This window comes from Lissotriton helveticus, chromosome 7 (genome assembly GCF_964261635.1).
Source record: "Lissotriton helveticus chromosome 7, aLisHel1.1, whole genome shotgun sequence".
Taxonomy (NCBI): domain Eukaryota; kingdom Metazoa; phylum Chordata; class Amphibia; order Caudata; family Salamandridae; genus Lissotriton; species Lissotriton helveticus.
Window position 1 is genome coordinate 1,550,759,762 of NC_136068.1, and position 12,523 is coordinate 1,550,772,284.

General features: G+C 45.5%; 1 protein-coding gene across 1 annotated transcript in view; it reads right to left on the reverse strand.

Moving 5' to 3' along the window:
* SYT5 (synaptotagmin 5) overlaps nt 1-12,523 on the reverse strand; it is a 194,889-nt gene that overhangs the window by 145,309 nt on the left and 37,057 nt on the right. The window contains exon 2 of the mRNA XM_078655026.1: nt 9,776-9,957. Within this exon, the coding sequence (XP_078511152.1) occupies nt 9,776-9,957 (182 nt within the window). The remainder of the gene's footprint in view (nt 1-9,775; nt 9,958-12,523) is intronic.

The window sequence follows — 12,523 nt, forward strand, 5'->3', positions numbered from 1 at the left end:
TCCCGCCCCCGCTCTCAGAGCTGGGAAGGAGCTGTTCATGGCGGCTGTGCTTTGGACAGAGCAGCAGTTTCCAGTGTTTTTATTCTCCCACTTGGATCAACGTTACCCAATTCTGGAGCGGCGTAAGGGGGTCCGATCTCCCCTGGACACTGACATAAGCTTATTGGGGTGCTCCTTCAGTGGGATTTGATGTCAAAATCGCGTTTTTTCGATGCTAGTTTCCGTGCTCTGTGAGAAGACACGACGGAGAAGGGGAGAGCTCGTTGTTTTTCCCAGCTCGGAAGCCATGGCGCACCTCCATTTTTGTGCGCTTCGATTAAGAGCCCTTTCCATCTCGGGAATTCCCTTTGTGTCCATTGTTCCTCGCCTGTGCCCTCTGTTCAGTATGTTACTCAGTTTTATTTTTCCAATCCTAAAAATACTTCAAAACATTTGAATTTAAACGTTTTAGTGGATTTTAAGGTTTTCCCTTCCGTTGTCAACAAAAGATCTTATTAACATCGGCCGCGCATTAATTTGGTACGTAACAGTTGAATTTGTTTCCATAAACGTTTCCTCCCCGTGTCCAAACGAAGTGTGTAACTCCCCATGCTGGGTAAAGAAAGCTCCCAAATACATTTTTGTTACCGTACAGTCAGCCGATCACTTGACAGAGCAGGCATTAGTATAGATGTCTCAGGCTATTAACAGCATTTCACAGCCAGATGTATTCAATCTGTTTCTATGAACCTTTGAAAGGCTAGGGCATTTGACAGTAAAGCTTTTTAGGCTGCGTGTAACTGAGCACAGCAACATTTGCACTTCGCCCAAGATTGTAAGAAAGTCGAATTGCCCAGTACAGGGAATGCAGGAGCTGGAAGAGAGAGACATAGCGAGAGAAAGGTAGGAGATGCAAAGTCAGGGAAAGGCATGCGGAATAAGACGGGGACAGACCTGGAAGTAGAAAGAAAGTCAGGAAAAGAGGGAGAGGCAGAAAAAGGCAAGCAAAAGAACCATATAGATTTGGAGACACGGAAATGTAGGTAGAGAAAAAGAAAAGGAAGACGGCTTAAAGAGACGGAAAAACAGACTGGGAGAAAGAAACGCATATAAAGGGAGAGAAGAGACACGGAACAGAGAAACGGAGAAAAATAGGGAGGAAGAGAGGCAGAATAAGAGGAGGGACGAAGGAGAAAGACGGAGAGGAAAACCAACAAGAAAAAGGCAAGTAAAGATGGAGACAACCGACAGCTGGGAGGGAGTTAGGAAGAGATAAAGACAGACAAAATCAGTATCGCTGCCTCTATCTCTGCCACTATATCTATTTGCCTGTTGCTTCGTCTGTCACTGCATCTGTATTTCTCTTCCTTGTATGTCTGTCTCGATTGGCTTCTGTGTCCCTTACTTCCGCTGTCACCTTGTATTCTTTCTCAATACAAGCACCGAGTTTGGCTGACAATCTTTTGCTGGGACTAGTGTTTTCTGGGCCCAGCCGCCTGACCTGTATATGCTGGGCTGAAGTGCGATCAGGCCCAGGGCACAATCTGATCTTAAATCTACGGGGATAGCAGTCTTGACCTTTACTATATCTTTAGTAGTCAGTGGGTTTCGGGCCTTTTGCGTGTTTTACAAATAAATAAAAAAATCTTTAACACTTGGGTAATTTAAATAAATATGCCGACTTTCTGGGGAAAGTCCGGGGGTGTTAAATTGATATGACCTTTTTCCTTTCGGACACCACTGCATTGCACCATTTGTGTTTTTAAGCTTTTACATTTACTTATTAAAATGAAACCTGGCACATGTATTATAACCAGAATGCGGTAGTGATATCCACACAGTTTCATCTGTAAACGCCACTCCGGTTGCACAGAGCTTATATCATCATTTACAACTAGCTGACATATTTGTTTTAGATAGTGTGGTTTTGCACAAAGAGTATCTGCTTCTCCCCAGTGGAGCTTTGTTTTTGCCAGAGCTTGTTGTACATTGGTGCCGTGGATTTGTATTTCATATTGGCTAATTGCTTGAAGTTTTCCACCCACACAGGCAAGGGAATCTGTGGGCTACGTAAATACTTATTTAAAATACTGAATATTGTAAAGCTATCAAGGGGATTATTTTTTTATCCCAATGAATTAAAAAGAAGTCGCGGAGGACCAGTTACTATTTGCAAAACATTTTGTCAATTTGTAGTAACGCCTCTGCAATGGTCCAGACTAGTTTTGCCCTTTTATTTTCTCTGGTGTGACACTTATTTTTGCGGATCTGGTAACATGCATCCTGTTGCATTTCACGCTACCTTGTTCTAAGCAAGTTAGCGTTAGCTGTGGATGATGTTTTTGATTTGTTGGCATTACATATTTAATCAATAAAGAATGCGAAAGTAAAACGGTCTAGAAACTAAAATGACCTTGTAACAGTCCTAAGTATGATATAGGATCATACTATATATTATCTAATGGGATGTCTGCATTTGGGCGTCTATTGGAATCAATTAATGTGTTTTTCATATTTGTGTAGAAAGTTAATCAACGAGCATCTGAAGTAATAACTTGTTTCTTTGTGTGCAGGCTGTGTACAGCTGCATAGCATAAATGATTCTCCGCGTTCCGGTTGTCTTACCTCTTAACATTCAGGTCAAGTCTTTTCCATCCTTTGGAATCCAGTTGTTGGGCTGCTGTTATGTATAGCTATGTAGAGGCCAACAAAGTAAGTGCACAACAAGTGACCCGTCGCAAAATGCGTTTCTTACCTCATTTTTGGGTTTCGCCTGCCGAAGGCTGCGCTCTGCGCAGCTTTTCGGCGCAGGTGAAATCCTTTATTTACAATAAGGACTTCGGGAACGTCCCCCGGCTCTCATTGGCTAGCTCCATAAATGGAGGCTAGCCATTGGGTGCCGGATCTGTCCGTCAAGGCCGGACCAGATTCGGGGGCGTTCCCGATATTTTTTCCCTGGGCGGAGTTTCGTTTTTTCCCGTTCCCTCCCCTTTCACTGAAAGTGATTTCAGATGCGCTGTCCATTACCGCCCCCCTCCGTGTGCCTCCCCGCCCCCGACCCCCCTCGCTGTCCTGTGCACGTTTCCCGCCTCCCTCCCGCCGTCCATGTCCCCTCCCGCCGTCCGTGTCCCCTCCCGCCGTTCGTGTCCTCTCCCGCCCCCCTCCCGCCGTCCTTGTCCTCTCCCGCCATCCGTGTCCTCTTCCGCCGTTCGTGTCCTCTCCCGCCCCCCTCCCGCCGTCCGTGTCCTCTCCCGCCCCCCTCCCGCCGTTCGTGTCCTCTCCCGCCCCCCTCCCGCCGTCCGTGTCCTCTCCCGCCCCCTGTGTCCTCGTAGGTGCTTGTTTTTGTGTGTGTACAGCATTTGCCAATCCCTGACAACATGCTTTCACCCAATCCATGACTGCGCTGTTCCCCAGGGGCGGGTTAAAGAACTCCAGCGGCGGTGCCTAGAAGCTGTGGCTGTGCACGCGCAGTCGTCTGTCTCCCCGAGGTTTGCCGTGGACTTGGTGGGCAGCATTCTCGTGCAGGGCAGTACGCGAGAGTAGCGCAGTCATTCCCCTGGTTTGAGCTTCTAGCTGTTTACGGTCAGTTTCACCCCATCTTTTGCTACTATTGTCAGGCTGCCAGATTAGCAAAGCGGCGCTGGGATTTTCCTTCTGTCGTAGAGACCACGTGTTCCACTGCACACTGTGCTCTTTTGTTTTTCAATTTTCGCTAATGCGTGTGAAACCAGAAAATAGTACCAGTGGCATTTCTGTTCTTGGGTATTCGTGCGACGAGCATTTGACAAGATGGGGCTAATGAGGTGGTGGCGTTATGGTGATCCAATATATTTTGTTTGTTGTTTTATTTTGGAGTAGGTTTGCTGGTGAAGGTTGAGCCTGTCACCCCTTCCTCCTGTGCACTCCCTACCACCCCATGCATTATGCTTGCTCACAACCGTCACCTCTCCCCCATGTAACGCCACGTCTGCCTCTGCAATCTGCTCTCATCATGCATCACCTCTGTTCCCACTGTGAAGCGCTCCGACGCCACTGGGCAAAGTCGGCGCTACACAAAAATGCATAAACAATTAATAAACAAATAAATATTTAGAAACCAGTGAAGTGTCTTTTCTACCTGGCGTTCCTGCACCTTAATCGGCAGTGAATGAGTCATAGTTACGCGTTGACATCACTCTCTTCTTCTAATGCTGTTACCAACTTGTATAAACAGCACCCAATGCATCCGCATGAATCTCTCGCATGTCCATCCCCATCGCAACCCAACCTGCCCGCCCCATAAAAGACCACCCCTCCCCTTATCCTTCCAGGCCATGTGCCCGCCTATCCCCTGCTTCGCGCCTGATCTCCTTGTCATCGCCCCCTCCCCTCTGCTCCTATTGATGTTGTGCTGAGCTCCGCGGCGCCCCCGCACCATCCTGCCGCGCGCCACTGTCCCGCAAGACACCGCCTCGTCCCTTCACTTTCCGAAACCTTTGTTACCTCTTAATTACGAGCCCCCCCCCTCCCGCATCGGGTCAAGTCCGGGAGTGGATCCACTCCATTGTCAACTACGCGATGCCCCCTTGCCCGAGTGTGGCACGAGACCTCTTGCCCTCAGACAGCACCGCAACTCAGGCCACAAGGCCTTGCATTTTCTCGCATTCCTCCCTCCCCACCCGCCCTTAGGTCGCCCAGCAGGCACCCCCCACCAGCCCATGCCTGACCCCACCGTCCTGCGCCAGCAAAACGAGGACCCCCAGCAGCCCCCTGTCCCCAGAGGCCTCTTGTGCCGTCCATGGTCAGCTAATATTGCGGGAAGTGACTAACAAACTTCTTTTCCCTTCCGCCATCTCCCTTCTCAGTGTTTGCTCGGCCACCGACTCTTTTAACATTTTACTTGCATCGCCCACTCTGCTCGTTTGTCAAGGGTAAACTATTTATGGGTTTACAAATTACGTAATTAAGTTACAAGATTATTACAATTACTCTTAACACAAAGCAGCAGCTACATAAAAGTCGTGTCCAGCAGCAGCACTAGCACCACCACCAGAGGCTTGGGGCTCGCCCGCCCTGCTCTGCTGGGCCCTGCTGCTGCTCTGCGCCCCGGAGAGCTCCGCGCTGGCAGACTTCTCAGGTAAGACACTCTCTGCTTCCCGGCCTGCCCTCTCGCGACCTGCCCTCTCGCGGCCTGCCCTCTCGCGGCCTGCCCACTCGCGGCCTGCCCACTCGCGGCCTGCCCACTCCCGGCCTGCCCTCTCCCAGCCTGCCCTCTCCCAGCCTGTCCCCTCCCTGCCCTCTCCCAGCCTGTCCTCTCCCTGCCTGTTGTAGTGTCCCGGCGGCAGCAGGCAGGAGCGTGCACTGCGTCCCCGAAGTAACAGCCCTAAAGCAAGCAAGAAGTACGCCCCCCTCCCACCAATCCCTGTTAGGTAGTGGAAACTGTCCAAACTGGGGTGCAGACAGCCCCTCTCACCTTTCAGCTTGGTACCACTGCACCAGCCGCACTACTTTCCTACTGACCGTTCTCCACTTCAGCCCCGTCTAAATTACAATTCCTGCTTGTGACCCTTTTGCCTGCTTGTGCCTCCGTGTGCCCCTGTTGCCTGCTTGTGCCTCCGTGTGCCCCTGTTGCCCGCTTGTGCCTCAGTTTTCGTGCCCCTGTCGCCTGCTTGTGCCTCAGTTTTCGTGCCCCTGTCGCCTGCTTGTGCCTCAGTTTTCGTGCCCCTGTCGCCTGCTTGTGCCTCCGTGTGCCCCTGTTGCCTGCTTGTGCCTCCGTGTGCCCCTGTTGCCTGCTGTGTGGCTGTGTGTGTGGAGGGCTCTGTGTGGCTGTGTGTGTGGAGAGCTTTGTGTGGCTGTGTGTGTGGGGGGCTCTGTGTGGGTGTGTGTGTGGGGGGGCTCTGTGTGTGTCATTTGCGAGAGATAAAGCTAGTGGCATTGTAAATGACAATGCCATTTATTTATGTTAAAAAAACATAAATAAAAATAATGTCAACAGCAATGCCAATAGCTCTAACTTTAACAAAGGCGAAACCATTGCATTGTAAATGCTTGTTTAAGTTAGAAGCAGTGGCCTTGTGACTTCTTTTCAAACTATATTTGGTGTCTTTTAGGCATTTTTTCATTCGATTTTTTCCAGCATCTTTGGTGGATTCCCCCTAATACTCGCATTAGTTGCCGGTGTGCTTCTATTAATTTGTTTACTTAAATATGGATGCACATCCTGCAGCACACGACAATATTTCTCGACTGTTGCTGGTCCGCAACCGAATGCTTAGTTATTACGGAGCTCTGCCTCTGGCTACATTGAGTGCAGTTTATGGATTATTGTTTCGATTCTCCTTTTTCACATGCGTTCAACCTGTCTTCCATTGCCTGAGCTGCGATTTCGACTGGGCCCTGGATTTGTGTCTCTGCTGTACGGTGTCTACCAAAGCGGATTATGACCAGCTGATGAGCCCCTTAGTGGTTCATGACTTGCTCTGTTCTGGCGGCGGGATTATGGCCTTAGCAGCGTTACATGGCATATTGGGACGTTGTAATGTTTTTGCAGCGGCGCATGACTTCTTGGCATGCAGTTACATTGAAGATGACCCGAGTTTTCCTCCTATGGTGATGGAGGCTCCGGTCGTTGAGGAACATGTATGTTCATTCTCACTATTGAAATGTTTTCAGATGAGAACAATGACTTCCTCCTGGAGGCTGTTGCTACGTACTGTGTTTATACGCTGTTGGATTAAGACTCTTTGATTTTTCTACCTATTCTTTATTATTTAGTTACTGTTTTCTATCAAACAGCGAATAATTTTTTTTGCAAATTTGAACTTGACTCTGCTTTTCAGGCTTGGACTCTGCGTTCCTAATTCGCCCACGTTTATATCACATGCTTCGATCGAGGGAGCATGTCGTGGGCTGAGCCTTGCACTCACACGGTGTTAAGTTAGCATGGGTTTATTAGAAGCTTAAACGCCATTTTTGCTTTCCTGCTCTGCTTTGCACACGACACACACTTGTGATATTGTTTAGAGAAGGCTGAGTATTTTGCTTCACATGAGAATAATTTGTAATGCTACATTTGTAGACTGCCTCGCTAGTTTAGTGTGTATAGTGAGAGCATGGAACATCAAGGTTATCTTGGATACTGTGTCTGTTATTCGGAATGATCTTCGCACGTTCGACCCATAACACATATGCAGCTGTGGCCACCTGTGATACTGGCGCGTTTAATAATGCATTGTAGAGGCATAATTACACACAGTTGGAGAACATTCGTATCCTGACAGTTTGTGCAGAACTCAATGTGATCCACTACTGCTGAGTATCAGAGGTATGGGTCCGCCCATGTAATCCTATGAGAGCTTCTGTAGTTATAAACTAACCTGGTAGGTAGGGAGGGTGAAATGTAGGTATGTTTTAAATCTGTTTCCCTTTAGCATTATAGGATGCTTTCTCCCTTTGTATTTTATGGAAGAGTAACAATGCTGACAACCTTTTTTCAGATAATATGCTTGGTTGTATTATCTAAGGTACTGCGCATGAGATTACGGCCTTAGAAATAAACATTTCAAACTTGCACGTGTCTTTATTTACTCCTTGTTTTGGACTGGTGTAAGACTATAACGAAAGACTATAACGAAAGAGTGCTCATTTTATATATATATATATATATATATATATATATATATATATATATATATATCTTTTTTTTTTTCGCACAGTTCAGTCGCCGGCGTCGCTCCTCCTTCGTCCCGGGTGCTTCGTCTTGCTGTGGTGAGCCGCGATCAATTGCTGCAACACATTTGTATTTTGACGAAAGTAGACGGCACTCAAAGTTGATTCTCCAAAGTGTTTTATAGGCAGACCCCCTGCCCCCTCGACAGACGCGTTTCACCTTTACGGTAAAGGTGAAACGCGTCTGTCGAGGGGGCAGGGGGTCTGCCAATAAAACACTTTGGAGAATCAACTTTGAGTGCCGTCTACTTTCGTAAAAATACGAATGTGTTGCAGCAATATATATATATATATATATATATATATATATATATATATATATATATATATGTATACCTATAGGTCTCCCTAGGGGTCCTACCTCGCTGTATTACTGTGTTGACCTAAGGATGGCGTTGTGCATGAACTTTATACATAGGTATTATACAGGAGATGGTAGTCCTGCTGTTTCCAAGAATCCTCATGCATAATGTATGAGATTTTGAACTAGGGTAAACCATCTTGCAGTAATCATGAATACATACAAGTATATAAAATACATGATAATAAAAAGATGCGTACTGCTACGATGTCTCTTAACTAGATGTACCTAGGTGTACCTAACATGTGTGTAGGTGTTAAGCCAAGAATCCCTCTAGGATACAGTCTACCCCATTACTTGAAGTGAGAGGCTGTGGGACCCCGTCCTGGTCTCGAGTTGGACACCCAGTGAGGGATGTTAGACCACTGCGAGCTGGAGTGTCTGCATGCAGGAACCTCAGCATCTCGGGTCAGTGTGTCAGCTGGGAAATCCTGGTCTCTTCTACCTTATTTTAGCAAGTTGTTATATAAAAAAAAAAATATATATATATATATATATATATAGATATACACCCATATATATATATATGGGTGTGTTAGTGAGTGAATGACTGTCTCAATAGTATCTTTAAGAATAACTACATATGTTTTAATCCAGTATATGTGAGTATTGATGTATATAAGTGAGTATATGTGAGAGTGACAGATTGGAAGAGTTCCTGTATAAATAAGTATGTGTTTCTATAAGTCATTGTTTAAGAGAGTAAGTATGTGTACGTTTCTGTAAAAGTAAGTGTAGTGGTGTGTGTACAGCTGTATATGCAAATAAATGGATGTTTGATAGTTTATTTGCATGTGTGAGTATGTGTGTGAGTAACTCTATGGATGAGTGTCGGTGTGTAACAGGATGTATAGGTGTATGACTACATATGATGAGTGAGTACATGTATGAGTGACTATATAGAACTGTTGGTGAATGAGTGGATGTGTATGTAGATGGTGGAATTACTGAATAGGTTGTTGTAACTGGTATTGGTATCTCCATTTTTTGAAAATTTTAGTTTCTATTTTTGAATGTGTGTATCAAAGGTTATATGACGCTGAGAGGAGGTCTGCCACTCTTTCACAAGGATGATGTCATCAGTGATGTCATATGAGATGTCATCAGTGATGTCATGAGTGATGTCACTGACCATGTCATGAGTGATGTAATATGTGATATCATCAGCAGTGCATTGCGGGCGTGCAAGTTATAGTTAGCTGAACTAACTATAATGGGGGAATTTCAATGGTTTTGTATGAGTGAAATGTCCAGCTAACTATAACATGTGTGAAACCTATGTTTTTTTTCAGTGAATATATATATATATATATATATATATATAGAGAGAGAGAGAGAGAGAGAGAGAGAGAGAGAGAGATAGATAGATAGATAGATAGATAGATAGATAGATAAATCTACAGATATATGGGTAAGCCTTCTTATTGAATGTCTGCCGTTGATTCTAAGCTTGTGTTTCACAGAAAAGTGGTCTGTGAATTATTTCCTGTTATTCACAGTGCTGGATACATTTGCAGGCTATTTAGCTTCCTTAAACAAACAAAGTGTTAAATGGCTGTTTAATTAAGCATTTTGTTTAATGCTTTCACAATGACAGTGCTGTTCCCAGAGCATTAACAAACACACCTGACAATCTCACCTTTGCGGGCTTATCCTTGAAGCAGGCATATGTTAATGAATCGTCCCAAGTGGGTGCAAATAAGCATACCACTGTGGTGCAACCCTTACCTTGTCGATGTAGCTCTTGCCCAGGTCTTTCACCTCCTTCATGTTGATCTGGGCTTTCATCTTGTCTTTGCCCTTTTTTCCCTTTTTCTTCTTGCCGCAGCATTTCTTGCAGATGCAGAAGCAGCAGCAGAGGAGCAGCAGGCCAGCGACAATCAAGATGGCTGCCAGGGCCCATGGAGGAACTGCATGGAGCAAGAGAAGGCGTCAGTGGGAGCAAGGGTGCGTGGGTCTGCGCGGGTCAGGGCGGGTGAGTATGGGAGGGAGGGAGATTCAAACGGACAGCTGGATGTGGAGTGAGAATTAGGGACAGCTAGAGAGAGTGAGATAGGCAGATCTAGAGACAGACAACGAGACAGATGGAGTGATAGATGGAAAGACAGCTGGAGGGAGGAATAGGTGGAGAGTGATATGTGCAGAGAGATATATAAGTATATAGGCGACAAGGCAGATGGATGGACAGATGCAATGACAGAATGAGAGACAGATAAAGGGAAAGAGATCGATGTAGAGATAGCTTAGAAGATAGGACAGACAGGTGGTTAGATGGAGAGACAGAGACACAGATGGGAGATAAGAGAGGGAGAGAAAGATGAAGAGACAAGCAGACAAGTGGAAAGAATGACCGACAGATGGGTTGACAGATTAAAGGAGTGCTATAAAGTTGGAAGGATAGGTGACTTTATGGATGGAGAGTTAAATGGACCAATAGATGGAGAAACAGGTAGATATGTAAATAGATGGATGAATACATGGATGGATGGAAAGATGCACAAAGGTATACGGTGTACAGATGGACTGACAGAAATACTGACAGTTGGATACATATATGCTGGTCCATAGATTTAATGGAATAATGATCAGTATGTTTATAGAAAGCTAGACAAAGACAAATGAATTTGTATGTATGGAAGGGCGGAAACAGCAACAGACACATTGACGTAGACTGTGATAGAGACACAGATAAATATGCTTAGAAAGGGGCAGGAAAATATATATTCTACCTGCACATGATGAATGTCTACATCATTCTCCGTAAGTTTACCAACTATTTAGCATTTCTCAGTATCCTACACTTATCTGTAGTACACAGTATGTGGAAGCAAGATCATTCTTATGACTCTGTCATACAGCGGTGGTAACGTGGCTTAACCCTGCATTGTGAATAAGGTCCCCTTTTACGCTGTGTTTAGCGTGAAAGGGGCGTGCAGTGGGTGTGGTGGTGGGCGTTTCACCACAACACCTATTGATTTTGACGCTGCCCCTTAATCACAAGAGCAGTGTAAATAGGAGGTAGAGCCAAAATTAAGACCAGGAAATACCTGGTCTTAAGTTGGTGAAATGAGGAGAAATGCTTTATGCAGCCTGTGTGCTGCCTTGTGCAGCACACATGGAAAATGCAAAATGCCATGGTTTGTTTACGTACAGGAAGGTGCCCCATCCTGTACATAAACAAACCTTTTTTTTAAATGACGTTTTGTAACTTACATGGGTGCTGCATGAGGCAGCACACATGTAAGTTACAAACTGGCATTTTAGTTTTTTTTATGTGCAGGAAGCGACAACTTCCTGTACATAAACAAACCTCCCTGCTTGCAGACACCATTACACTCTGGTGCAATGGTGCCTGCATTGGCGCTAAGTTGTGAAACTTAGTGCCATCGCAGGGGTAAACGTATGGCTGCACCATATCCTTGTGAATAAGGTGCAGGCTTGCATTTCTGAAGTGGCAGAGAGAGGCAGTAAGCCAAGGAGGCTAACGCCTCTCTCCGCCACTTCCTTGTGAATATCCCCCTTAGTTTTTCAGAGACATGATGCTATATCCTTATGCAGCCTTCATGAAACCGAAAGCTGATGGATCTTTTCTCAAGGCAGGACATCCTAAGGATGTCCTGCCTTTCTTATGAAAGCCTTTCCTGAAAGTGGAAGAGCTGTCATGAGAACCAACAAGGTGGTGTAATCAAGTGGTAGAATTAATTAGCCTCGCAGTAGATTGTTGGAGCATGAAGGTTCTCAGTGACTGACAGTACCTGCCTTTTAAAGAACTGCTGATTGAGAATCATACCATACCTCGAAAGGCCAGTGGAAGGCAGGTGAGGCTAGGTCTGAGTCACTACAAGTGTGCATCACTCGGTTTACACTCGCCACGAAAATGGGGTTATTGGTACTGGCCCAGTAGTTACTTTCTCATTTGTATACCAAGTTCTCACTGGATTCAATTTAAATCATGCAAATATGTAAAGGCGAAAATAAGGAATTGTAGGAACAAAAGTAGCAAGAAATCATACTTAACGCTATTGAGGATTAAAATTGTGTATGTAAACAGAAGACAATAAAGTTATCTTGTGTCCAGCGAATGCAAATGGAGGGATGATATACCTATCGCATATTTGCAGCGTACAAATCCAGAAATGGCAATATTCCTCTATGTTATAATCTTCTGGTCATCAACAGTAACAAATTACATCTCACAGGTAACTCAGGAAAGTGGGAATTTGTAAACTAAGACCACAGTTCAGTCCAGACATGGGATGGTGGGATGGGTATGAGTACCTACCTTTACCGCCATGATCTTTGACATTGAAAAGGAAAGCCGATGGTGAGGAACAAAAACATGGAAGAAAGAATGAATGAATGAAAAACAAATGTCATGAAACCAGATGGACAACTGAAATGAGCAGCTTGGGTGTTACTACGGTAACGACGAGCACAGCATCACCTCACAACGCTGCCCTCCCTCCATTGATTGAT